This window comes from Mytilus edulis, chromosome 1 (assembly GCF_963676685.1).
Source record: "Mytilus edulis chromosome 1, xbMytEdul2.2, whole genome shotgun sequence".
NCBI lineage: Eukaryota > Metazoa > Mollusca > Bivalvia > Mytilida > Mytilidae > Mytilus > Mytilus edulis.
In genome coordinates, this window is record NC_092344.1 from 13,621,197 (window position 1) to 13,647,116 (window position 25,920).

The 25,920-nt window shown below is 33.1% G+C and overlaps 1 protein-coding gene across 1 annotated transcript in view; it reads right to left on the reverse strand.

The window, feature by feature from the left end:
- Window positions 1-24,372, reverse strand: part of LOC139524440 (pleckstrin homology domain-containing family G member 7-like) — a 144,594-nt gene extending 120,222 nt beyond the window's left edge. The window contains exons 1-2 of the mRNA XM_071319216.1: window positions 24,284-24,372; window positions 15,440-15,984 (exon numbers count right to left, since the gene is read on the reverse strand). Coding sequence (XP_071175317.1) covers window positions 15,440-15,827 — 388 coding nt within the window. The 5' untranslated portion in view covers window positions 15,828-15,984; window positions 24,284-24,372. The remainder of the gene's footprint in view (window positions 1-15,439; window positions 15,985-24,283) is intronic.
- Between the last annotated feature and the right edge of the window lie 1,548 nt (window positions 24,373-25,920).

Here is a 25,920-nt window from a genome sequence, read left to right on the forward strand (position 1 = left end):
TTAGCAGGCATTTCTAAAATTGCAACTAGTACAATGGGTTAGCGAAATGTTTATAAAGAAACAGGTCTAAATCAAAAATTGTATTCGATTGTATTGAAGTCTGATATCAATATTATCAATCTGGTTGTGTCATATTTTATCGATTGTCATTGCATAATGTCCGTTTGATCGTATTTCAAATCATATTCAGAGCGAGAACAACTGAAATAAAAATCTGATAGGTATGCTTTACATACGAATAAACATGTCACCTTGATTAAAGGCTACAAAATTGCATTGTCATTAAAAATAAAGGGTTTTTGCACAGGGGCAGATATGCTGCCTTGCCAAAAAACATCTTCGTACTTCTCAGAGTTCTAGCAAATATTCGTTTTTTTAATTACCGAGAGCGTGTCTAAATAACTTTCCTTAAACAACGACATGATTTATCCATTAGTTATATAAGGCTTGAACCGGCTTTCAGTAACCGCAAGTACTTTTATTGCGGTGTTTCGTTCACTGTTTTTCTTTAATGTTAGCTGGTTTTGTGCCTCGTATCGATCTTTTTGCCTCTATTTGGGGGTGGGTTTTTTTTTCGGTTCTTCTTATATTTTGCTGTTACACTACTTTTCGAGGTTAGAGAGTGATTGAGCGCTCACAAATGCTTACAACCTACCACAGTCATTACATGCTCGTCCAAAGTCAAGAAAAGAAGGGCGAAAGATACCAGAGGAACAGTCAAACTCACAAATCGAAAATAAACTGACAACGCCATGGCTAAAAATGAAAAATATAAACAGACAAATAAAAGTACACAAAAAACAACAAAGAAAACTAAAGACCGAGTCTGTATAACTTGGGCTATCTCATTGACACTCTTAGATTTGAACATATGATTTCGGAGCCTTTTATGCCACATCTAGAAATGCATATCGACCTCAAGGAGGCAAATATACAATTAAAAATTATGCCGTTTCTTTCCCTTTAGTATTATTTCACCTTTTTTTTCGACTTGGGGGCTGCTATAACCGACTATACAGTATGGGGTTTTTCTCATTAATGGAGCACGTTCAGTTGCCTATAATTGTTCCCATCCACTTCATACAAACTCTGTTAGAGCTGTCTCATTGGCAATTATACCACATCTCCTTATTTTTATGTTAAACTTTCTTTGAAGTTAAAAATTGATTTATAGAAATTGATTATGATGCAATAGTAGTTGACTGATTACAAGAATCGTTAACATCCCAGTCCAGTGTCCCTGACATACAAAAATAGAAAAAACTGAAAATAACTTACTTTGGCCATGACTGAATCATTATGAACCATCGGTCCTTGCTTCTGACTGAATCATTATGAACCATCGGTCCTTGCTTCTGACTGAATCATTATGAACCATCGGTCCTTGCTTCATGTATGTCAATTCTTGCTCTGTCAGTGTGTGTCAAAAAAGATTAGAACTCGAAAGAATATAATTTTATTTGTTGACTTTTGAAGTTTAACTCTTTTGCTAAAAAGTTATTATAAACGAACGGTTCAACGATGTAACATATTTTTGATTTGATTTCAGGACGACTATCACTCGTTTTAATGGTTTGATTCTTGAATCTGAAACAATATCTAATAGTAAGATCCTGTTTATTAAATTACAGAAGTTCGAAGACCTTTGTCCTCGGTTATAATCCAATTAACTATTATTAATGAAGGTGTAATTTATTTTCAATCCTTTAAAATAATGTACGTTTGTATTATATTTTGCTCAATCATAGCCATTCATAAAAAAAACTGTTCACATTTTAGATATTTCATTGTATTACAAAATATTAATAAAATCAATTATAAGAAGTCAAGGTTAAGGACCTTAATATAAGTGTCTAAATCTGAAGTCTAAATTACTGTGCAACCCAAAAGATAAGGTTTAATATTGAACGACGACTTATTTGTATTGGAACTCATTACCAGGCAGCGTTCATTTGCCATATTTATCGAATCGGGTTAATTAAAATGTTGCATGAATATAATGCTTTGAGAATTTCGCGTTTTTTATATTAAAAAAACAAATGCCAGGGTTTGAAAAGCAGTCATTCATGAAGCATTATGTATTTATCAATTTCTATAAATATCATATTGATGTCATGATTGACAATTTTCGTTGTGAACTTTTTCATAAAATATCTAAGGTCTGATTTATGAACAAAACAACAAACGTATATAACAAATATGATAGACAGCGAGCAACGACAGACATTACCAGATTGTGGCTAAAACGTTTGCGAGTTCTCAATTCTCCGGGTCGATTCCCTTATCCGAAACAGATCTAGAGGTGTAAAAGCTTAATCGAAACAGACCTAGAGGTGTAAAAGCTTAATCGAAACAGATCTAGAGGTGTAAAAGCTTAATCGAAACAGATGTGTAAAAGCTTAATCGAAAGAGATCTAGAGGTGTAAAAGCTTAATCGAAACAGATCTAGAGGTGTAAAAGCTTAATCGAAACAGATCTAGAGGTGTAAAAGCTTAATCGAAACAGATCTAAGGGTGTAAAAGCTTAAATCAAAACAGATCTAGAGGTGTAAAAGCTTAATAAGAACCCATGATAAGAATCAGTTTAATAAAATTGAGAAAGAAAATGGGGAATGTGTCAAACCGACAACAATCCGACTATAGAGCAGACAACAGCCGAAGGCCACCAATGGGTCTTCAATGTAGCGAGAAACTCCCGCACTCGTAGGCGTCCTTCAGCTGGTCCCTTAAAACATATGTTTACTAGTACAGTGATGATGGACGTCATACTAAACCCCGAATTATACACAAGAAACTAAAATCAAAAATCATACAAGACTAACAAAGGCCAGAGGCTCCTGACTTGGGACAGGCGCAAAATTGAAGGATTTAAAGAAAAAAGAAGGATCGACACAAAGTCACTGGGGTAAAGCTGATGACCGTAACTGCATTCACGGTCATCCCAAGATGTCGGATGAAAAATTAGGTCAGTTTCTGTATTGTCTGTTAAAGTGTTTCTATATCATTTTCTTTACAAATCATACATTGAAACGATGTAAATTTATAAAAGAATCACTTGGAAATCACTAATTACTTCCGAGAAATGTGCATGAAACGGGAAATTCGATTTGAAAAAATCGCCAAGATGACCGTAAATCACAATCGAGATGACCGTAACAGAATCAGCGATTCATAACAAGGCTGACCGTAACTGCTTTTAAGATGACCGTAATTTGTAAATGATGACCGTAACTTTTAAAGGATGACCCTCAATTCTAAGAAATATCCGTATTTATATAACTATCTTTTTGTATCAAATTATTAATCGTATTGGTATACACATATTAATATGAGAGTTTTATCCTATAGGTAGAAGAAAATAAGACGTGCTTCAAATGCATAGATTACCATATGTATCTTTTTTACAGTAGAGTGTTTAATTTTAAAAATGAATTTGCCAAAAGACATGCAAATGAACAGGAAGGGAAAACATGCTAAAAAAGCGCGATAAAATTACACCTTACAAGCATAATGAAAAAAATGCGGTGCACAGTTCAACTGCTCGACATAAGATTTTTGTTTTGTTTCTGGGATTCCTTTTAATGACATATAATAAATACACATTTTTAAAAATGCCAAAAAAATGCATGTACACCCATTGATATTATATCGTCTTTCATTTTGTCGTGCAAATAAAATAACAGAAATATTTTGAAAATATCATTCGAATAAACTAGTGAACGAAAAGCGTATCACACTTGGCGGAACGTTGTCAATTTGTATACAATGTATACAGAAATGTTATTCATACAGTCAGGATTCTACTTCTTCAAAATTATCTCCCCATTACGCCAGTTCATGCTCACAATCGTAGAAATGGAAGCCATTGTAAGGATGACGCTCTGCCAATTTTGCTCTTGAAAACTGATAAATTTATCCACATAGCACCATTACGATCGATCGTTATATGTCAGTTATATTTTAAAAGACAAATGTATCTACTAGCTAATGAGCATTAGTTAATGATCTTGTCTGCATTGATTCAACTTAAAAATATTGTCTGTTCGGATGTCAGATGGAATTTTTGAAAATTCTTAAGCATTTAAAAAAATTCTAATTAAATATTTCGTGGAAGGGCAGACTAAACAATTTTAGTGGTTGAAGATTATAAACCCTAGTTATCAGACACAAGAAAATCATATTTTTTCGAAGATATCCATTTTCATCATCCAAATTAAAAGACTGTCGTCAAGTACTTTTAGAAAAAAATAGCTATTCGAACACACCTACTCTGTTTTTGTGATTCATTAGATATAGGTATCTCACTTGACCCATATATTTCATCTTTTCGTACTGTCATTTTTTTACGTTATAAAGTCAACCTGTAGCTTTGATATATAATAATGATAGAATCTGAAGCGAGATGCTATATAAAATACTCTTGCTTTGTACGTTTTAAAGACAAAATATACACCCAAACATGCCCTAACATAAAAAGGTGCACTCGATTTTTCTCTTTTCGATACAATCGTTACCTGTTTTGGGAAATTTTTTCTTGATTCACATAATGGAAGGGCAGACACGAAAATTTCTGAACTATAAGATTGATATGTTCTCCGTCCGTGATAAAAAAAAATCGGAGGTTATGCATTTTCTACATCCAACTTATAGATACTATATATAAAAAAGAAGATGTGGTATTATTGCCAATGAGACAACTATCCAGAAAAGACCAAAATGACACAAACATTAACAATTATAGGTAACCGTAAGGCCTTCAACAATGAGCAAAGCCCATACCGCATAGTCAGCTATAAAAGGCCCCGATAAGAATCATGTCGTCGACTTGATATCTTATTGTTTTGCATTACTATGTAATAGATGCATTGAAAACTTATGCAAATGGTGTTTTTAAAATAAGAAAATTGTCGTTTTATTTGTTTCTATTAACTTTTTAGAATTTTGTTACTATATCAAACATTACAGTTAACATTTATCGCTTTCTCGATACACACAGAGCTTCGATTCTTTTGTTCTATTTCAAAAGTGTTTCCGCCTGCATTTACCAAGACAAATTAAGATTTTAATCTGCTTCCTCTGGAACCATACACATGGGCTCGATTACCAAATATTCGTATGTATTATTAATGTTTTTAATGCTCCATTTATTGGCATTATGTTTTTCTGGTCTGTGCGTACGTTCGTCCGTTCGTCTGTTTGTTTGTCCAGCTTCAAGTTAAATAAAATTGAAACTTAGTACACATTTTCCCTATAGTATGATCTTTTTAATTCTAATGCCAAATTACAGTTTTATCCCATTTTCATAGTCCACTAAACATAGAAAATGATAGTGTAGATGAGGCATCCGTGTACTAGGGACACATTCATGTTTCTTCAAATTTTCGTCGTATCGCTGTCAATTTGTGTTAAAATTTTAACGTCGATATCAATAAATATTTCATTGTTTACGAGAAATATGCAATTTACTATCATTGTTATAAATCCTAAATATGGCCAATTATATTATAGTTTAAAAAAAGAAATTTATGAAACATATTTATATCCGCTAACCGTGCCCCTATTGTGATCGACAAACTCAACAAAAAAGCTTTGAATACAATACGGATATTTCTTAGAATTGATGGTCATCCTATAAAAGTTACGGTCCGCGTCCTATATAAATTACAGTCAGTCTTTACAAATTACGGTCATCCTTTACAAGTTACGGTCATCTTTTTACCAATCACGGTCATCCTTGTTTTATGTTACGGTCATCTTGAAAATATTTTGATTATGATTTACGGTCATCTTAACGATTTTTTCAAATCGAATTTCCCGTTTCATGCACATTTCTCGGAAGTAATTAGTGATTTCCGAGTGATTCTTTTATAAATTTACATCCTTTCAATGTATGATTTGTAAAGAAAATGATATAGAAACACTTAAACAGACAATACAGAAACTGACCTAATTTTTCATCCGACATCTTGGGATGACCGTGAATGCAGTTACGGTCATCAGCTTTACCCCAGTGAAAGTTGAGTTCAATCTCACTGTTTTGTTTTGTTTTGTTTTTTATTATTTTGTAACTGTCTGTTTTATTTGTTTGTGGCAATCTAATTTCACGTTAGTATTGCGAATTGTTTGTGACAATCTAATTTCACGTTAGTATTGCCGATAGTTTGTGGCAATCTAATTTCACGTTAGTATTGCCGATTGTTTGTGGCAATCTAATTTCACGTTAGTATTGCCGATTGTTTGTGACAATCTAATTTCACGTTAGTATTGCCGATTGTTTGTGACAATCTAATTTCACGTTAGTATTGCCGATTGTTGGTGACAATCTAATTTCACGTTAGTATTGCCGATTGTTTGTGGCAATCTAATTTCACGTTAGTATTGCCGATTGTTTGTGGCAATCTAATTTCACGTAAGTATTGCCGATTGTTTGTGACAATCTAATTTGTTAGTATTGCCGATTGTTTGTGGCAATCTAATTTCACGTTAGTATTGCCGATTGTTTGTGGCAATCTAATTTCACCTTAGTATTGCCGATTGTTTGTGGCAATCTAATTTCACGTTAGTATTGCCGATTGTTTGTGGCAATCTAATTTCACGTTAGTATTGCCGATTGTTTGTGACAATCTTATTTCACGTTATTATTGCCGATTGTTGGTGACAATCTAATTTCACGTTAGTATTGCCGATTGTTTGTGGCAATCTAATTTCACGTTAGTATTGCCGATTGTTTATGACAATCTAATTTCACGTAAGTATTGCCGATTGTTTGTGGCAATCTAATTTCACGTTAGTATTGCCGATTGTTTGTGGCAATCTAATTTCACGTTAGTATTGCCGATTGTTTGTGACAATCCAATTTCACGTTAGTATTGCCGAATGAGTATTATTTTAATTATTAAAATGTGTGAAGAAAATTGTTTCACATTGCATGTATGTATGGCTTTAAAATATGGCGATGGTATAAATTTCTTTTTTACATAAAAATCACAAGCCCTGTTTCAGATAAACTACCTCCGGAAGCATAAAAAGAAAAAAAGTGGACACAAATGAAACATAAACAGCAATAATGAGAGACATGATACCAGCTGCTTCTGGTAGATAATGAAAAATGAAAATATTATCTCAATTTAGTATTCAAGCGGATGCCATTTGTCCCAAGCAATTTTATTTATGCTTTTTAAACCACTTTTTCTGTGACAGTTCTTTGTTTTATACCTGATAAGAGATTTACTTAATAGCAACTGAAAGAATATCTGAGATAGCAAGATCAATTATTTTTCCTGTTTTTAGGTAATAAATTGTAAATAAAATCTCAATAAGAAATAAAACTCATTTTGTTATATAATATATAGTTGAAGTAAGAGGAAATCATTGTTTATTTTATTTTGCATTTACAACTTCAGTTGTTTATATCTGTAACAATGCACTATCTGGAAGATAAGCAAGGCGATCATTCGATAATAGATGAACAATACACGAACATGTTCAAAAAATAAATTATTTATTTATACGAGCTTTAAAAACATGAAGACATTTACGAGCCTCGTGAAGACTTAGTGTTACCACTGTTTCGTAACGAGTACAAACAAATTATTTATTTCCCGACATTGTCTGTATATATTTTTACCTTGAATTGAGTGTATCCACGACTTAATGTTTATCTTTATACCTGCTATACATTACATCTTTTTTTGGTAAAGCAAAATGGTAGAATGTAAGATAACATAGTTCTTTACAACAACAAGAAAGGCAATGCATTGTGTTTCTCAATTGTCGGATGATATTTTTATGTAAGCCTAGGATCCAGCCTCACTGCTCGAAGTAGACGTACTGAAGCGAAAAAAGGAGGTCTGTCCTGCATGCCATACTGTTTTACTTCAGTTTAAGCCCATTTTCGATTTTTTTTAATCTAAGCATTTTTAAATATTTGGCTTCACTAACTTCGGTACTGACATGATTTAACAAACTTTACTAAAATTTTCCGTTTATAAATTTTGAAATTATTAAGAAACTTAGGTTTCAACTCCCTCAGGCAAAGTTGGCTTTAGCTGAATTTAGCTATTTATTCATGAAGTTAGGTATTTTTGACATATAGCTCTTCAACGGTTTCGGTACTTATGCATCTTCGGATTTCAAATGTTTCGCTTTGAGCGTTCCTGATGAAGGAAAATCCAGAAAAGCGCTTCGTACGCAAGAAATTATTAAACGTGAACTGTTTTCAAAATTTTACGGCTGACTTTGTAAAGATTGTTAAAACATTTGTGTTGTGCATACTTTTTAAACTTGACGGATTACATTTAAATTTTGATAAAGTTAGAAAAAGGAAGTAGATGGTTTGATTCTGTTACATATTTGAATTGAAAATGAATACGAGGTATTATATACCTAGACAAAACTTTCAACGAAACACTAGATAATGATTTGAAATATTTCGAAGGTCTTTTCCTGACGAACTTTCAAGGACAATTATGGGGAGGGACATTACGTGAATGAAAATGCACGAGTCAACATTCCATGGTAATATATCAATTCACCATTTATCAATATATCAGTTCTTTTTACGCTTGTCAGTTGTTCGGGAATAAATTGAGATGTAAAGTAACTGAAGATTTTACATCAAACAGCACAATTTAAAAAAAAATGGATTTTAAACCATGAAACCACGTTAACGTAATATAAGAAGACGAAAGGAGATGTTGAATAGTCGTCAATGGAACAGCAATATTGATAGACACAAAAAAAAAAATCGCAGACTTATAGTTCATCAAAAGCCTAAAAGTCAAATCACGGACTTCAACAATATATAAGCTGATCAATCGTCTAAAGTCAAGAAAATTATTTGCCATGAAATATTGTTCAGTTGTTTATTGTCTAATGAATTTATTAGATTAAGATTTCTGTAGATGTGATAAACTGGTCCGCCATTCCATCTATGGTTAAGCGATAAGTGAACACAACAGGGGTCAAGTTTATATGTGTAAAAACACAGAAAGACAATAAAAGAATAACAGTAAAACCCATATAAAGAGAGAGGGAGACAGAGAGACAGGGAGACATGAAGAGAGGGAGACAGACAGAAGTTTACTACAATTCAATGATGTAGCAATACTTTATGATACAAACAGGTTTTTTTTCTATACATTTCATATCTATGAGCTATAAATAATAAGTAAGAAGATACGATATGATTGACAATCAAACAACCCTTCACAAGAGACCAAATTACATATAAAGTTCAGTAGTTTCCTGACCACATTGTAAACTGGGTCTAAGTTTAAATGAGTTATTTGTTTAGAAATAGATGTAATACCCATAATCATCTATGGTTTAGATAATGATAAAGCACAGCGCAAGATAGAGAAGAGTCTTGTGTTTATTCAAACATGCATAAAACACTTAAAGATCAACCAACTGTCACCTTATTAGATCTCCAATACTTTGCATTACCATTTTAATGCATTTATTCCATAAACTACTTGAACAACTCACTATCAGTGCACAAATCTCAGTATTGAATAACACAACTCTTCAGAACTTACAACTAATTTGCAAACATAAAAGGAAAATTATTAAAACACGGTACAATTGGATGACATAGACGTAAAACCATGCAATTTATGTTGGCAACAGCAATGTAAACAAAGAAGAAAGAGTCAGTTGCTGTATTGTTCTGACAAGTCAGCAACATAACAATTGCTCATTACTGTCGTTATTATATAACATAAACCTTCGATCTATAGTATTAGTTTCCTATCTAGTCTGTGTCTATAAACAGTTTGACGAAGGGTTTTGTTACATATTACAAAGGGAAGAATCACCGTTTTGCCTCGCATTCTTCTATTAAATCATTTGAACCTCAACAACAAAACCGTTAGCTTTGATAACTTGAAGTTTCGGCATACAATAATCAAGCAATTGTATGCTTATATACGTCATTTGCAAAGTATTTTTCAATGAAATAATTTTATGAATATAGTTTCTTTCTACGTGATTTTTGTTTATGAGTTCCCTTACAATGTTTGGATAAATCTCACAATTCCTTTCTTCACTATTCGAAGTTCTATCCATTTATAAGAAATGCATTTTTCTACTTCCATGGAGTGTTTAGTTTTTTATACAATTTTTATGCACCATTTAATGGCATTATGTTTCAGGTCTGTACGTCAGTTCGTTCGTTCGTCCGTTCGTTCTTCCGTTCGTCCCGCTTCAGGTTAAAGTTTTTGGTGAGGTAGTTTTTGATAAAGTTGAAGTCCAATCAACTTGAAACTTAGTAAACATGATCCCTATAGCCTCGGCCACACCTTAACGGATAACTCGAACGAATGCATATTTGGACATGATCTTTTTAATTTTAATGCCAAATTAGAGATTCTAATATGACGTCCTTATTACGCTTTGTAAACAAAGCCGTGTTCTAATGAGCACAAAATATGTTTGACACATGCGCAAGAACTTACTGTTTATATTAACGTTATTTCCATTGTTATTCTTTAAAATGTATATATTTAAGCAGCTAACATAAACTTTTATTATATATTTTTATAAAACAACATATATTTACCCTGCGCGTAGTTTTGAAACTTATTACATATGAAATGTAATGTACAGACTCCTCGAGAAGGAAACGGGAATAGCCAAAGATTTTTACGGTATTTTCGTACGCTTCAACCTATAGAAATACTGTACTTGTCCTATTAGAATCGAAATAATTCCTTCATGTCATGCTCTATGCTCATTTTAACATGGGTAGGCATTATATTTGACCACATTTTACACCTCGCTAACGCTCAGTGTAAAATATCGACAAATATAATGCCTACCCATGTTAAAATAAGCATAGAGCATGACTTGAAGGAATTATTTCTTAATTTATCCCATTTTCAAGGTCCACTGAACACAGAAAATGATAGTGCGGATCAGGAATCCGTGTGTACTTGGGACACATTCTTGTTTATCATAATTGTCGATCGCTTGTGACCTTTGGATATGTCGTTGAGTAGCTTGCTATCCGTTTTTCAGTTAAGGAATATGTATGCTTTTCATACATAGATGTTCGTTATATCGATTCTATCATATGATATGGCAAAAAGTAAACAACCAACACTTTTTGTCTTGTTTCTTTTCTTTAAAAACAGAAAACATCGTATAAATGATTTATTCCGACACTTAAACCAGTTTCATAACAAGGTTAACTTTCCGAACTATCGGTTAATCGAGCATAGTTAAACTAGATTTGAAATCAAATAGGTCTTTAATTCTGTTTAACATTAGGGGCAATATTTTACCAGACTACTTTCCATCAATTTATTGAAAAGGTTGATAGACTGAAACCAATTAAATGCCAAAAGATGTTTCAATTTATTTTTCAAGGGCTGTAAAACTATTGTACTTTTCACGTTCAAAACATAATATATCCTTCCGCCAACTCATGGAAAGAGCATAGAGCAATGACTTTTAACGTTTTATTTTGATTTATATGATTTGTGCTGTGATGGAACAGAACTTTGATAATTAGGCATTTTAAAATAAAATTACAGCTATAAATTCCATTGCAAGCAGCGAAAACAAACAACAGCAGTAATACGCAATCAATCATCGAACTTACTGTTATCATCTTACAATGTTTTCGAAGGTTATTTGAAGGTTTCATCCTTCGAGAGTACATTCATCATAAAAAATTACGTAAATATTAATGATGAAAACAATGATCCACATGCTCTTCTAAATATACTTGTATAATGACAAATTATAGAATCATCTGATCTTATCTCTAACAAAGCCATAGAAAGCAGAAAATTCAACTGTTTGCATCTGCGCTCACTCAATGAAATATGTATATTGACGCTTCTCTTCTGGGTGGCTTATTTATACATTGTACTTTTATGGTTCGGTTTGTCTCAGTTCTTCCTTAGTCATAATAAGATTATAACGTTTTGCTAATCACTGAAATAACTAATTATTTCATCACAAACAAATATGCGATCATACCTTTTGACGTCAAACGAAAAGAACACATCTTATCGGGCGTCCCACTGTATTATATCATTCTGCTCAGCTCTTAAAAAATTGCATATCACGGTTCAGTTCGCAGACAACCTGATAATCGGTACTTACTGCAGCGTATTGGGGAAGAAAGACGTTATCATCTACGTTTTTATTTGAAAATCTCGCGTGGAGAAACCTCGTTTCACACTTGATGAAGGAGAGAATCTCATAACTAATTGATCAACTAAACCAGCACTTTGAAGTTTTGGTTAACATCACAGAGGTTTTAGAATAATATATGTTTTACCTTTCACAATGAAGATATTTATAGTTTTATATGAAACACAGTTGCATTAATTCTTTTAATTAACATGTACCGTTAGGATAACGAACTTGTAGTTGTGTAAGTCATGCACTGTAGGTCAATTGGCATTTTCAGAGACTAAAGGACTATGGGTAACTTCTCATTGTTCGTACCCCAAAAAGAAAATTACCGTAACATCTTTGGTGGAATGTTTATAACCAATCACGATGTTTATGTGTACACCTTTGGCAAAAATATATAAAGTACATTAGATTATAAAACGGTACCTTTGAAATGTTTCTATTGGATGATCCACGATTGTCCGTTGAGTAGAGAAGATTTAGGAATTTGACAGATATTGCGTGAAAAAATTCACGGAACAATTTACAGCGATAGTATTTGTAAAAACCCACAAGAATTTCGTATCCTCCAGAGTAAAATTAAGATCCATTTCTCGGATCGTCTTTAAAAGGATCATAAAATAGACAGTTCATATAAAAGGAATTGTCTTTCTACTTTGTAGTAAGTGTCTACGTGTCATATGAATATCCATGTTTAGAGAATATCAATTTCCTCAAGTAGTCATTCAATAATTTATGTAATTTTCAAACAAAAATTAAACCTTAATAAACCTTGTGAGAAAAAGCATCCTATTTGTCCTGGGATGCAACATATGTCTTGCGACGCTTGAATCTTTGCAGATAGTTGTCGCGTGAGAATTCGCAGACGACAAGCCGTTTTCTAATCAAAATTTGTATCAATGTCCCTGTCGTCTGGTGTGTTTACTTCGTCTATTCAATAGTCTGTCTACATTATTGCTGGAATCCATTACGATTTAAAAGTTATGTTTTAACCACAAATACATACGAAGGACGGTCAAATTAAAAGTGACCAATCTGGTTGTTGAGGAATTATCGAATATCCAACTTGTAATGATACCGAGGAGGGTAACACATACATCTTTATTTCCTCCAAAAATGAAGAGCATAGTTAATGTTTGGATCCTGCAACAAGTTATTTTCTATTGACATATTTCTGATCAGTATATATGTAATGGAGGATGAGACATTATAGAAAAATACTTGATAAAGGGGGTACCTTTTTGTGCTAGAGTATGATAAAGAGAATGAAATATAATGGTACAAACCAAGTCAAGTTATATATCGAATTCAAAATTACCACATACTAGTAAACCAAAACAATGAATCTTTTAGCAAAAATCAAAATCTTGATAAAACCAAGCAAACAGCAACCGATATCAAGGGAAATCATTGAAGATTTAATCCGCTCCCAGGCGTTAAACAAATAAATTTCTATACGTTCTATCAATATGATGTTATAGAATCACGTATTAGAAACCTTAAGGTTTAAAAAAGATTTTATGTAAACAATTATTGCGTGAAAACAGTCCTCATACCCATGGCACATTTAGTTAAACCATTTTATAAAGGTCTCTAATTAATGCATCTTCGATTTCCTATTCTCAGCACGAAAGTCGATGTTTATGAGTTATTTTGTCAACATTTAACATGTCTTCATATATCATATGTTTTATTATCTATTTATCTTTTGTGCAGAGGACAGTGCTGTACAATAAAGCATCCTTTGCCTTACTCGAACACAGACAAACTATTGTGTTTTTAATTCTCTATTTTTGTCGACTTTTCCCTTGAACTAATTACATGACTACGTTATTTCCTTTCTCATCTGAATATTTGTGGTCAATTAATTTATGTATATGAGGAGATGCAAATAAAAGCTTAATTGCTTCTGTATTTCTGTTACTGCATTTACGTATACATATGCTCCAATTAGCTGGTATTCTACGTGAAAATTCATTGACGTGAAAATCAGAACTAAAAGGGAGCCTTACAAAGTACAGACTTACAGGGACATCATTGGTCATGGTCAATAAAACATATAACTGTTAAAAAAGGAAACAACTAGTATATATACTTTGTGGTTAATATCCTTACAAATGCGAAGATAACATATAAATATTCATCAGTATTTTCAAACTTCTTATCATAATTGGATGAAACTACGGGGCGCCGAATGGGACTCTTGTGGTTTTGTACTCGAAATTCAATTTTGTACGGACAAAAGTGAGTTTTGTTCAACAAAAATGAGTTCAGTTTAACAAAATTTGTAGCATACTACAAATTTAAAATTTTGACATACAAAATTATCTTTCAGTGGACAAAAGTTACTTTTGTCATGACAAAATTCATTTTTGTATCACAGACTTGACTTTTGTTACCTAATTTGAATTTAATTGGGCGACAAAAGTCAATTTTGTATGCAAATTAGTTTAGTTTGATTTCTGTGAAGTAATTTGCATAAAAAATCGACTTTTGTGAGACAAAATTGACTTTTGTGAGAAAAATTGACAAAATTCATCAGAAAAGTCAATTTTGTCCCATCAAAAGTCAATTTTGTCTCACAAAATTGAATTTTTGTCTTACAAAATTTTTTGTCTCACAAAAGTCAATTTTGTCTCACAAAATTAAATCTTGTCTCACACAATTGACTTTTGTGTTTTAATTTCCATATCAGGTAACAAAAGTCAATTTTATATGCAAATAAGTTTATATTTGCATACCTTTTTGACAAAATTAACTTTTGTCATGACAAAAATGAATTTGTCTACAAAAATGAATTTTGTCTACAAAAATGAATTTTGTCATCACAAAATTTAAGTTCTCATAAAACAAGTCTAGTTTTGTAAGACAAACATAATTTTGTTATGACAGAATTGAATTTTGTACAAAACCACAAGAGTCCCATTCGGCGCCCCAATAGAAACAAGCACATAGTCTTTGACTAACATATTCGCATGCCGACAACATGATATAACAGTCGACGTAAGGATATCATTGAAATGCAATTGTATCAGGACATTGCCTTATTTTTGCGACATAAAATCAGGTTTAAGATATTAGATGTCAATATAATATAATAATAATATAGTCCAATCGGTTGTCATTATATGCAGTGTACAAACTGAACGAAATATGAATTATCACCCTTTTTTCTTGTATGTAAAACAAATAGAAGAATTTCAATATAAGAGTCCAGGAATTCTTATATAAACATGTACATAAATGTGTTTGTATGAATAAGGTAACAACAGCAACATGAGCAAGCTTACCTGGAATAGTGTCTTCAATGAAGAATGTTTCTTCTGCTTCTGCAATTGGCGGGAAACTGTTTGGGGAAAAAGTAAAAACAAATGGTGTTTTACTTTCCCAGTCAACTTCTCCATTTTCTTTCTTTTTCTTTCTCGATTTAGTCTTTACATTAGATTTTACAGGATTACTTTCATTGGGTTTTGATATATCCGCTGTTTGATGCTGTTTATCTTGTTCAGTTTTGTTTATCCTTCTGTTTCGTTTGAGTCTCTTCAGTTTATTTTTCCAAGAGTTGTATAAACTTTCTTCCGATTCGGAACTCTCTTCTTTTGACTCAGAAGATTTAGATTTTAGTCTGAATCGTTTACTTTTTTCCTCTTTCTTTTCGTTCGGATGAACACGTGGCATTGTTATAGTTGCTTATGTATTTGAACGTAGTCCGCTTACTATATCAATTTTCAAATGTGTTTTTTTTTTTAGGATTTCACAATTTATGAAGACGTTAATCCGTTAAAGCGTTGGTTTTCAAGAGTTTTTTTCACCACTTTACCATTCCAATCCTATTCTAAAAATAAGTAATCCGTATCAATTACATTTTATTATTTCTGTTCAGTAAGAATCAGTTATATGACGTATGTTAATAATTGTTATACAGAATATTTAAACAAAAGAGATACTATCTTTACCATAACAGTGTTTTATCCGTTATTAAACAACTATTATTCCCAAATTCCCAAATAGTCTGTAGGCTTGAACATTATAAGAAAACTAAAAATTTAATGACCAACGTCGCTGTATTGATAATATTTGAAGACACCGTATCTAAAAGAGGAAACAATTTTGTCTTCTTATACTGTCAAAATGTATTTGGAATTACACGAAATCCTAAATCATAGTTCATTACTTTTCTTGGTACGTTTTGAATCTGCGTTCTTCATCACATAGTTTCATTTGTTTTTTGTTATGGAATTAGTGACGAAGCTCGTTCGTCTGGCATGAGTGGTTTTTCCTGTTGGACACAACGAAAACTGTAATGTCACGTGATAGCATTAAATTTCCTTCATTGTGTTACACAAGATAAAACTGTCTAATTTACACTAGTACATTACGGTCAATGCAAAATAAGAGCTATAAATGGTTTTGGAGGGGGCGGTAATCAGCAATTAAACCTTATTTCACTATAAAGCATGATGAATGCAGGATATTACATTTGATGGGATTATGGTGGAAATAATATATCATGTGTTTATACGCTTTCTTTCAGGTTTTTGTTAAAAACTCGTCAAATTCTAAAAATGAACACTTATATTTATAATTGAGAATATTTAAGACAAAACGAATACACAATAAACAATGAAATATAAATATATCATACTTTCAAATTAAATTTGCTTACCTTTAAATAACAGAGAAACTAGACTTTTAATTGAATCCCTACAAGGAATATTTCATCGATGGAGGCAATTTATCTTAATGGAGAACGTACTACACCATTAGAATTATTGACTAATCCTTATCAAAGTTATTGTAAAGTTGACAGCGATAAATCCATTTCAAACTTAACCAGATGATTCCTTAAATTTTCTTGGCCAATAGTTTGTCGAATAAATCAAAAATCATTTTCTAAGAGTTTGTTATGAACAGGATAAATGAAATGTGCTAAATTCTTTTCTATTGATATGATAGATGGAAACAAATTGCCAATAGTGTTCGCTGATCGGTTGAAAACAATTACATTATCAATAACGTTACAAAAGAAATAGATCATAAACTGATTACGCTCATGCAGAATGTGTTAGTGTTTATAACACATCTGTCCAGCAACGTTGCAATACCGATTAATGTTTAGCGCAGGGATTTTGTCATGGTTTGGTGCAGTTGGTCACTACCTGTTGATATGAATAGTGTAAACCCGGTTTTTTAAAAATGAAATTTTTTATTTATATTCTTTCTTTTACAATGTATACATTTTTTTTCCAATTGATGGGTAATAATCTGACACAAAGTATAAATGTACATGTATACTTGGCAAGCAGAGCATGTCTTCTTAATATTTGTTTTAATTGTAAGCATACCTCCTGCCTTTCAGATGGTTATTTACCCTGCAGAAAGCATGACTGGTTTGATTTGAATATTTATCACGAAATTCAGAAATACCGTTTTGCCACATGATATACTTTAAATGTATATGCTAATTAAATGTTACTGAAATATGATTAGTTCACTATGTAGGAGTTGAATAATATCTTTTTTAGAAAATGTCACATGAAAACCGAATACAAAATCAATTTCAAGATGAAGTTAAGAAATGAATAGGACAAACTATATTTATGGAATCCTTTAAAGCCTCTCAAGTTAAATTGATAAATTCAATCAACAAAGTCACCTTATTTGAGCTATTCATTGCCGAAGCCAACTATTATGCGGAAAGCGTACTTAAAAAAGTAACATTCCTCTTGAGGATCCCTCACATGAAATCTAATTTTGAATGAATGAACAGTCCCGTCGAAGAGAGAAGTAAAATCAGTTCCGACTTAAACGAAACTATTAAAAAACATTATCGCTGAACTAGTACACATAATTGTTTAGGGGCCAGCTGAAGGACGCCTCCGAGTTCGAGAGTTTCTCGCTGCATTGAAGACCCACTGGTGGCCTTCGGCCGTTGTTTGCTCTTTGGTCGGGTTGTTTCTCTTTGGCACATGCCCCATTCCCCATTTCAATTCTCAATTTTATGTTCCTAACAAACCATGTTTGTTATACTGCTATTTTATTTTGGAGATGTCTATGTCAGACAAATGTTTGTTAGGATGTATAGTTTTAATTTTAATTAATTATAATGATACGATATTCGTGTTCCCTCGGTTTTGGTTTGTGACCCAGATTTGTTTTCGCCTATTTACATTTATTTATACCTATTGAACAGCAATATACTTCTGTTACCATTATTTGTAATATCTGCATTTGTCTTTTTTAAACTACGTTCCAATAAATTTCTTTAATCACTGGACTTGTTATTTGAGCGTGATCTGTACCCAAGTAAAGGTTTATTAATCAAATGTTGCAACTCAGTTATATGGATAGGAAAACTTTGTGTGAATTCTAACAGATCCTTTATTTTAAAATCCACGTATAAGCTACATTCGTTTGTTATTAATTAAAAGAAGCTTAGCAATACTTCTGAAACGCGGTATAGGTTGCTGAAAAAAAAACACGAAAGTAATCCATAAACAAGTTTGTTGACAGACCCTAAAATACTGGTTTAAAAAAAAAAAAAAAAAACAAACATTTATTCCAATAGTTTGGTTGTCAACAGACTTTCAATATCTGAATTTTATCAAATAGTTTATACGATGTGGTTTGTTTATGCCCGCGTCACACTGTCCCGATTTTTATATACGATGGACACCCGAATGCGAAAATTGTAAGTTCGTACGAAGTTCGTCCCGATTTCGCTAAAATACCCAAAAGTGACCGAAGCAAGTACGATGAATAACGAAGTCTATACGATTGTGCCGAAAGTATATACGATAGCAAAAGATGGACATACGAATGTTAACCGAAGACGGTATTTAAGCTTCATATCTCAGCCGAAGCCTGCAAGATGGATCACGAAGGCTACACGATGGATTACGATGATGGCGCGATGGCCATACGATGTTTAAAAGACGTCGTGTACAGCTTACGATGCATTTAAATTATATGACGAAGGCATCACGCGTTTTAAATTGTTTGATCAATATTGAATATACATTATATTGTACATTTAATTTTTGGTTTAATCATAAGACGGAAGATCGTGGGTATTTCCAGTTACTGACTAATTTGGTTGATTTCTAATAGAATTGTTTATGTATCAAATATGCGTATTCAATTTACCATTTTCTGCATGTGTCATATACAAATATAGTGTCTATATTTGTCCCCAATATGTAACATACGAGGGGATGCCACGCTCGGCATTGCCTTGTTTAAACTGTAAAATGTGTGCACTAGTCTGAATAATCACCCATAATTATGCCCATGTTTACTGATCTATCTTAAAGGTAAGGTAAGGGGTTCGTTGGTCCCATTTATTGAAAAGGAAAGGAAGGATGTGGGGAAAGCAACAAATGTGGCAAATATGACATATAGAAAACAAAATGTTTATGGAGTAAACATTCGTGTGACAACAACTCAGATATACGTGTACCTGCAGTGTTGGTATACGTGGCGCGTTTATGATTTTTATTATGTTATTTGATATGAAAAATTGACCAAAAATAATATTTTATTTGAAAAAGTAAATCCTGAGCCTGTAATACCTGCTCTTCTTGTTCCATTTGAATTAATAGAAACAACGCTGTCGCCTTTCTTGTTTGCATAGAATCATATTATATGAGGTCCATGTTCTTTCTTAACTGTCGTATTAGACTGACCAGTGCATATCGCGCATGGCACTTTAAATGTATTTAAGCGCGAAAATTAACTTACATTTAGCTGGATTTATTGCCGTCGTAGTTCCATCTTGTCACCTTCGTACTTTTATTCGATGGCTTCACGACGGGATTACGAGGTCTTCACGAAGTCGTGTTGCCATCGTAAGACCTTCGGTTATCTTCGTGATTCATTCGTGTAGACATCGTAATGTCAAAACTGCCCGATGGAAACGATGAAAACACGAATGCAATACGATGTTCAAAGATGCATTCCCGGTGACATTACGATGGTGTGGATGTTGATACGAACTCAATACGAACCCTAAACATCGGACGCACCTTCGGGGATTTTTTAACATGTTATAAAATTTAGAACCCTTCCCGAAGTTGTCCCCGAAGGCTAGAAAAAGTGGCCGATGGTTCTACAATTGTTAAAGATGGCACTACGAATAGCCCGATCTAGATACGATCAGTCCCGATTTTGAAAATTTCCATAATCGTGTTGCCATCGGCGTAAAAATCGGGACAGTGTGACGCGATCATAATGCATTCGTGTTTCCATCGTTTCCATCGGGCAGTTTTGACATTAAGATGTCTACACGAATGAATCACGAAGCTACCCGAAGGTCTTACGATGGCAACACGACTTCATGAAGACCTCGTGATCCCGTCGTGATGCCATCGAATAAAAGTACGAAGGTGACAGGATGGAACTACGACGGCAATAAATCCAGCTAAATGTAAGTTAATTTTCGCGCTTAAATACATTTAAAGTGCCATGCTCGATATGCACTGGTCAGTCTAATACGTCAGTTAAGAAAGACGTTCACAAAACATGGAGCTCATATCATATGATTCTATGAGAACAAGAAAGGCGACAGCGTTGTTTCTATTAATTCAAATTGAACAAGAAGAGCAGGTATTACAGGTTCAGGATTTACTTTTACAAATAAAATATTATTTTTTGTCAATTTTTCATATCAAATAACATAATGAAAATCATAAACGCGCCTCGTATACCAAAACTGCAGGTACACGTATATAGGGAAACCAACTTTTTTCTTCATTATTCTTATTTTTTATGTATCGTCTGAGTTATTGTCACACGAATGTTTACTCCGTAAACATTTTGTTTTCTATATGTCATATATTGCCGCATTTATTGCTTTCCCCACATCCTTCCTTTAGTCTATATTATTATTTTATTCTCCTGGAAAGAGCTCTTTTTGAATAAAAGGGATCAATGAACCCATTACCTTACCTTTAAGATGGATCAGTAAACATGGGCATAATTATGGGTGATTATTCAGGCTAGTGCACACATTTTTCAGTTCAAACAAGGCAATGCCGAGCGTGGCATCCCCTCATATGTAACATATTGGGGACAAATATGTACATATATGTACACTATATGTGTATATGACACATGCAGAAAATGGTAAATTGAATACACATATTTGATACATAAACTATTTTTTTAGAAATCAACCAAATTATTCAGTAACTGGAAATACCCACGGTCTTCCGTCTTACGATTAAACCAAAAATTAAATGTACAATATAATATATATTCAATATTGATCAAACAATTTAAAACGCGTGATGCCTTCGGCATATAATTTAAATGCATCGTAAGCTGCACACGACGTCTTTTAGACATCGTATGGCCATCGCGCCATCATCGTAATCCATCGTGTAGCCTTCGTGATCCATCTTGTAGGCTTCGGCTGAGATATGAAGCTTAAATACCGTCTTCGGTTAACCTTTGTATGTTCATCTTTTGCTATCGTATATACTTTCGGCACCCTCGTATAGACTTCGTTATTCATCGTACTTGCTTCTGTCACTTTTTTGGTATTTTAACGAGATCGGGACCAACTTCGTACGAACTTACAATTTTCGCATTCGGGTGTCCATCGTATATAAAAATCGGGACAGTGTGACGCGGGCATTAAAATGTCAGTGTGCGACGTAGTCTATAACAAAATCAAAGTTTTTACTTTTAGGTATAAGACTGTTTATAAAATGGAATATGAGAGTATTTTTAATTTTAAAAAAAATATTTCCAATACTCAAAAGATTCGGCGTTTTGCATTTGCGCCGATCTGCATTTCATTTGCGCCGATTTTTTCTTTCATTTGCGCCGATTTTTCTTTTCATTTGCGCCGATATCTTTACAGGTAAATTACAGGTAAATGTTTTTTTTTCGTTATCCTTATTGACCTCTTCCGTTAGCCAGTTGTACAAATGATATAAATTTTCTCACCACAGAGAGGTGTAAGAGGGATCTTGAGCAGGATAAGTCAATTAAAACGCACTATGTTCACATACTTCAAAATCAAGAAGTAAAAACCTAAGATGAAAGCACTCTGTTTATACTAAAATGACGAATTAAAAAAATCTATTTACAATAATAAAATCCATAAATACGGAATACATTAAAATCACAAATCTGTTCTTGCCGAGTATTTATAGGCAACACATCTAATAAATTCCTTTCTTGTGATTTCGTGTCTTCTATATTTGTTGTAATTGTCAATTTTAACAAAGTCTTTCTTTTCTATCTCTCCGCTTTAACTACGTACTGATGCGGGCATTTCTAAGAGTTCGCATTTTAACGTACGCAACGGCCTGGATTTTCTTAATTCAAGTAGATACTCACCTGTGTTAAGCTGAAAATGCAATTAGGAGCAAATGTAAAATCGGCGCAAATGAAAAAATGAAATCGGCGCAAATAAAAGAATGACAATTTTAAAAATCGGCCCAAATGTCATACGCCCCAAAAGATTCACTACATTTCGAATGTCAATCACTTAAAAGGTGACCTTGATTTTTCCATTTTACAAGTATAAGACTTAGTTGAGGTTCGTTGAAGCGTTTGTAATGTAATTTTCTATTGAACATTTCAATGTTTTATCACATTTTAAGCCATAATGAAATTATAAGCATTGATGTGAAGCATCTGAAGACAATATTACCTAGCAACGTTCATTGGATTTTTTACAACTTTGTCTTATATAAAATCACAAAAATACTGAACCTCGAGTAAAATTCAAAAAGGAATGTATCTTATCAAATGGCAAAATCACAAAAGCTCAAAACATCAAACAAATGGATAACAACTGTCATATTCCTGACTTGGTACAGGCATTTTCTTATTAAAAAAATGGTGGATTGAACCTGGTTTTATAGCTAAAGCCTCGGTCACATCTTACCGGATAGCTCGAACGGACGCCTAACGGATAACTTTTTTTCAATCCGTTCATGTCCGTTAGACGCCCGTTCTTATCCGTTTTAGACGTCCGTCCATATCCGTTCATGTCCGTTAAGCGTACGTTTTATCCGTCGGCGTCCGTTCTGTCCGGTTGAAAATTTTGAGCCTGTTCAAAACTTTGAACGGACGTCCAACGGATAAAATGTCCGTTGAACGTCCGTTAGGCGTCCGTTTTGTACGGTACTCGTCCGTTTCGTTTCCGTTTTGTATCCGTTATACATCCGTTGGAGGTCTGGAAGATAAATTCACCAACGGATTTCTACCGGGCGTTTAACGGATAAAACGGATGTTGAACGGATGAGAAACGGACTTCTACCGGACGTATAACGGATAAAACGGATGATGAACGGATCTGAAACGGATAAATGCAAATTGAAAATTTCGCTTCAGAAATGCCAATTATTGGTATGTCAGATTTCTTAAGGTTCATGAATTCTTATTATTCATAATCGATCTTAGAGTATAGGCACGTCTTCACAATCAAGCAGTTCTTATTCAGGCCAGATACTGCCCTTTGGCGGAATTTTGAAGAATAAACCAAAACCAGTTACACAGAAACATTTTGAATATATATGCGATTTACATGTATTATATTATTGTCGCCTTTGATTTTTCCGTATATCTTGTTCATCCGTTTTATCCGGTACGCTTCCGTTAGGTGTCCGTTTTATGCGGTACTCGTCCGTTGGATATACGTTCGACATCCGTTCTGTCTGGTACGTGTCCGTTTCTCGTACGTTGCATATCCGGTGTGTGTCCGTTATGCATCCGTTACACGTCCGTTTTATTCGGTCATTACATTAACGGACTCCCAACGGATAACAATTTTGTCAACGGACAACTTTTATTTTCATCCGTTAGGCGTCCGTTCGTGCTATTCGGTAAGGTGTGACCGAGGCTTAACTAAACCTCTCACTTATATGACAGTCTCAACAATTTACATTATATAGACAACGATGCGCGAACAAAACAAACAGACACAATAGACAAAATTGTCAAAAATAAAGGTACAGAAGTCAACATTTTGTTATCATCTTAATCACTATAAAAAGAAACAAATGTAACAAAGAAGCACAAAAATTGCACAATACTTGAATTGCAAATTATATAAAACAATCGTACAATATGCACTATATACATGTTCATCTTACTTCATAATATTATGAAAAACTTACCCAAATAAGCACTATTTGATCCAAAACTGTTTCTTTTAACATGCTAAACTTGCAGTGTGTCAGAACTGTCAATCGTGCTTACGTCACACCTATTATGAAAAAAGTCAGTAATTGATTATTACTCCTGATCATCCACTGTTACCAAGAATAAACATGTGCTTCCTAAAATCATTAATTAAACATTATTTATTGTTTACTGTGTCTATATCGATATGTAATTGTAATGAAAATCGTCTATTTTATTCTATCTACACAATCATTTTTACAGTTAAAGTATCATTCCAGACATTTTTACACAACTGCATTTTTTTTATTTAACTGTTACAGTAATATTTCCAAGAAAGTACTAGTTTTTCATTCGTTTATTTTGTCACTTGAACGATGTTGATGGTCCTCCTGGTTTTGTTTTTTTCAAATGAATTTACCTAGAACAAAATTGATTCTGTTAGTAAATGCATCAATCATGTCTATAAAAGGCTTGGTATTTGTTTTAATCTGCACATAAATGAAACATTTTGGGGTAATCTCATTATCAATCATACCATCCTTATTCTTTTTATATTCTTGTGCCGCAACAATCTGCTTTCTATTTATATGTATTAGTTAGCTAACATAATTAGTACCGATCAAATCATTCAATGAGGTATATTTTGTGAGATTACTTATGTCTACATATGCATTTTTCATTAATTGCTAGATAAAAGCAACCGGACTTGAAAAGGCGTAAGTGTCGTAGATCATCTTTCAATATATTATAAATTTGGTTGCTTGAATGAAGAAAATAATATTCGGGGCGTCAAAAAAAATTAAGTAATTTTCAGTTTTATACGGGGTACAGTTTCTCGACAGTGTCTGGAAGAACAGCAAAGACAAACCCCGAAAAAATCAGTATACCTAACAGCAAAGTTTAGACGGGTTTCAGCGTCGACAATTTATTTAGTCTTACTTTTTTTATTTTGCGATCACTGCAAACAATTAAGTTAATTATACAGGTTTAATAGATTAATTACATCAATAAAAAGAAAGATCATCCTAAAAGTTCAGACATACGTTGCATGACAACACACCATAAAACTTAATTCGATTTCCAGCAAACTTGTTTAAAAAAAGCACGGATTTGTCTTTTCTCTATTTATTTATGACTTTTGAGCACCGGTATACTCCTGTTGCCTCTATTGGTACGATTTCAAAACATATCACGCAAATTTGTGATTTCAACCGAGAAGTATGATGAATAGTAAAAAAAATATGCAGAGTCCACTTGTCTAAAACCATGAACTTGTCCGCTTCTAAAAAAAAAGTACCAAAAGAAGTGATGATCTTATTTTCTTGAAATTTTTTGTTTAATACATATATCATAACGTTAAGAGAATAATCATGTTGGTGCTATTAAGGCGGTAGAGGGTCCGTTTCTATAGCAACGTGTAAAGCGGTTAATATCAGTATGAGTGTGAGAAATGATAGGGAAAACATATTTAAATTGAAATGTTGCTGATCGCGATAATCTACAAGTGATAGTATTTTTGTTCTTTATGCTGATGCAGTTCTGTTGGAAGATTAAACTGTTAACACATAATTATTAAACTGTAAAGTTAAGCTCTATTGAGAAAAGGATAAAAATGTTACTATTCCGACAG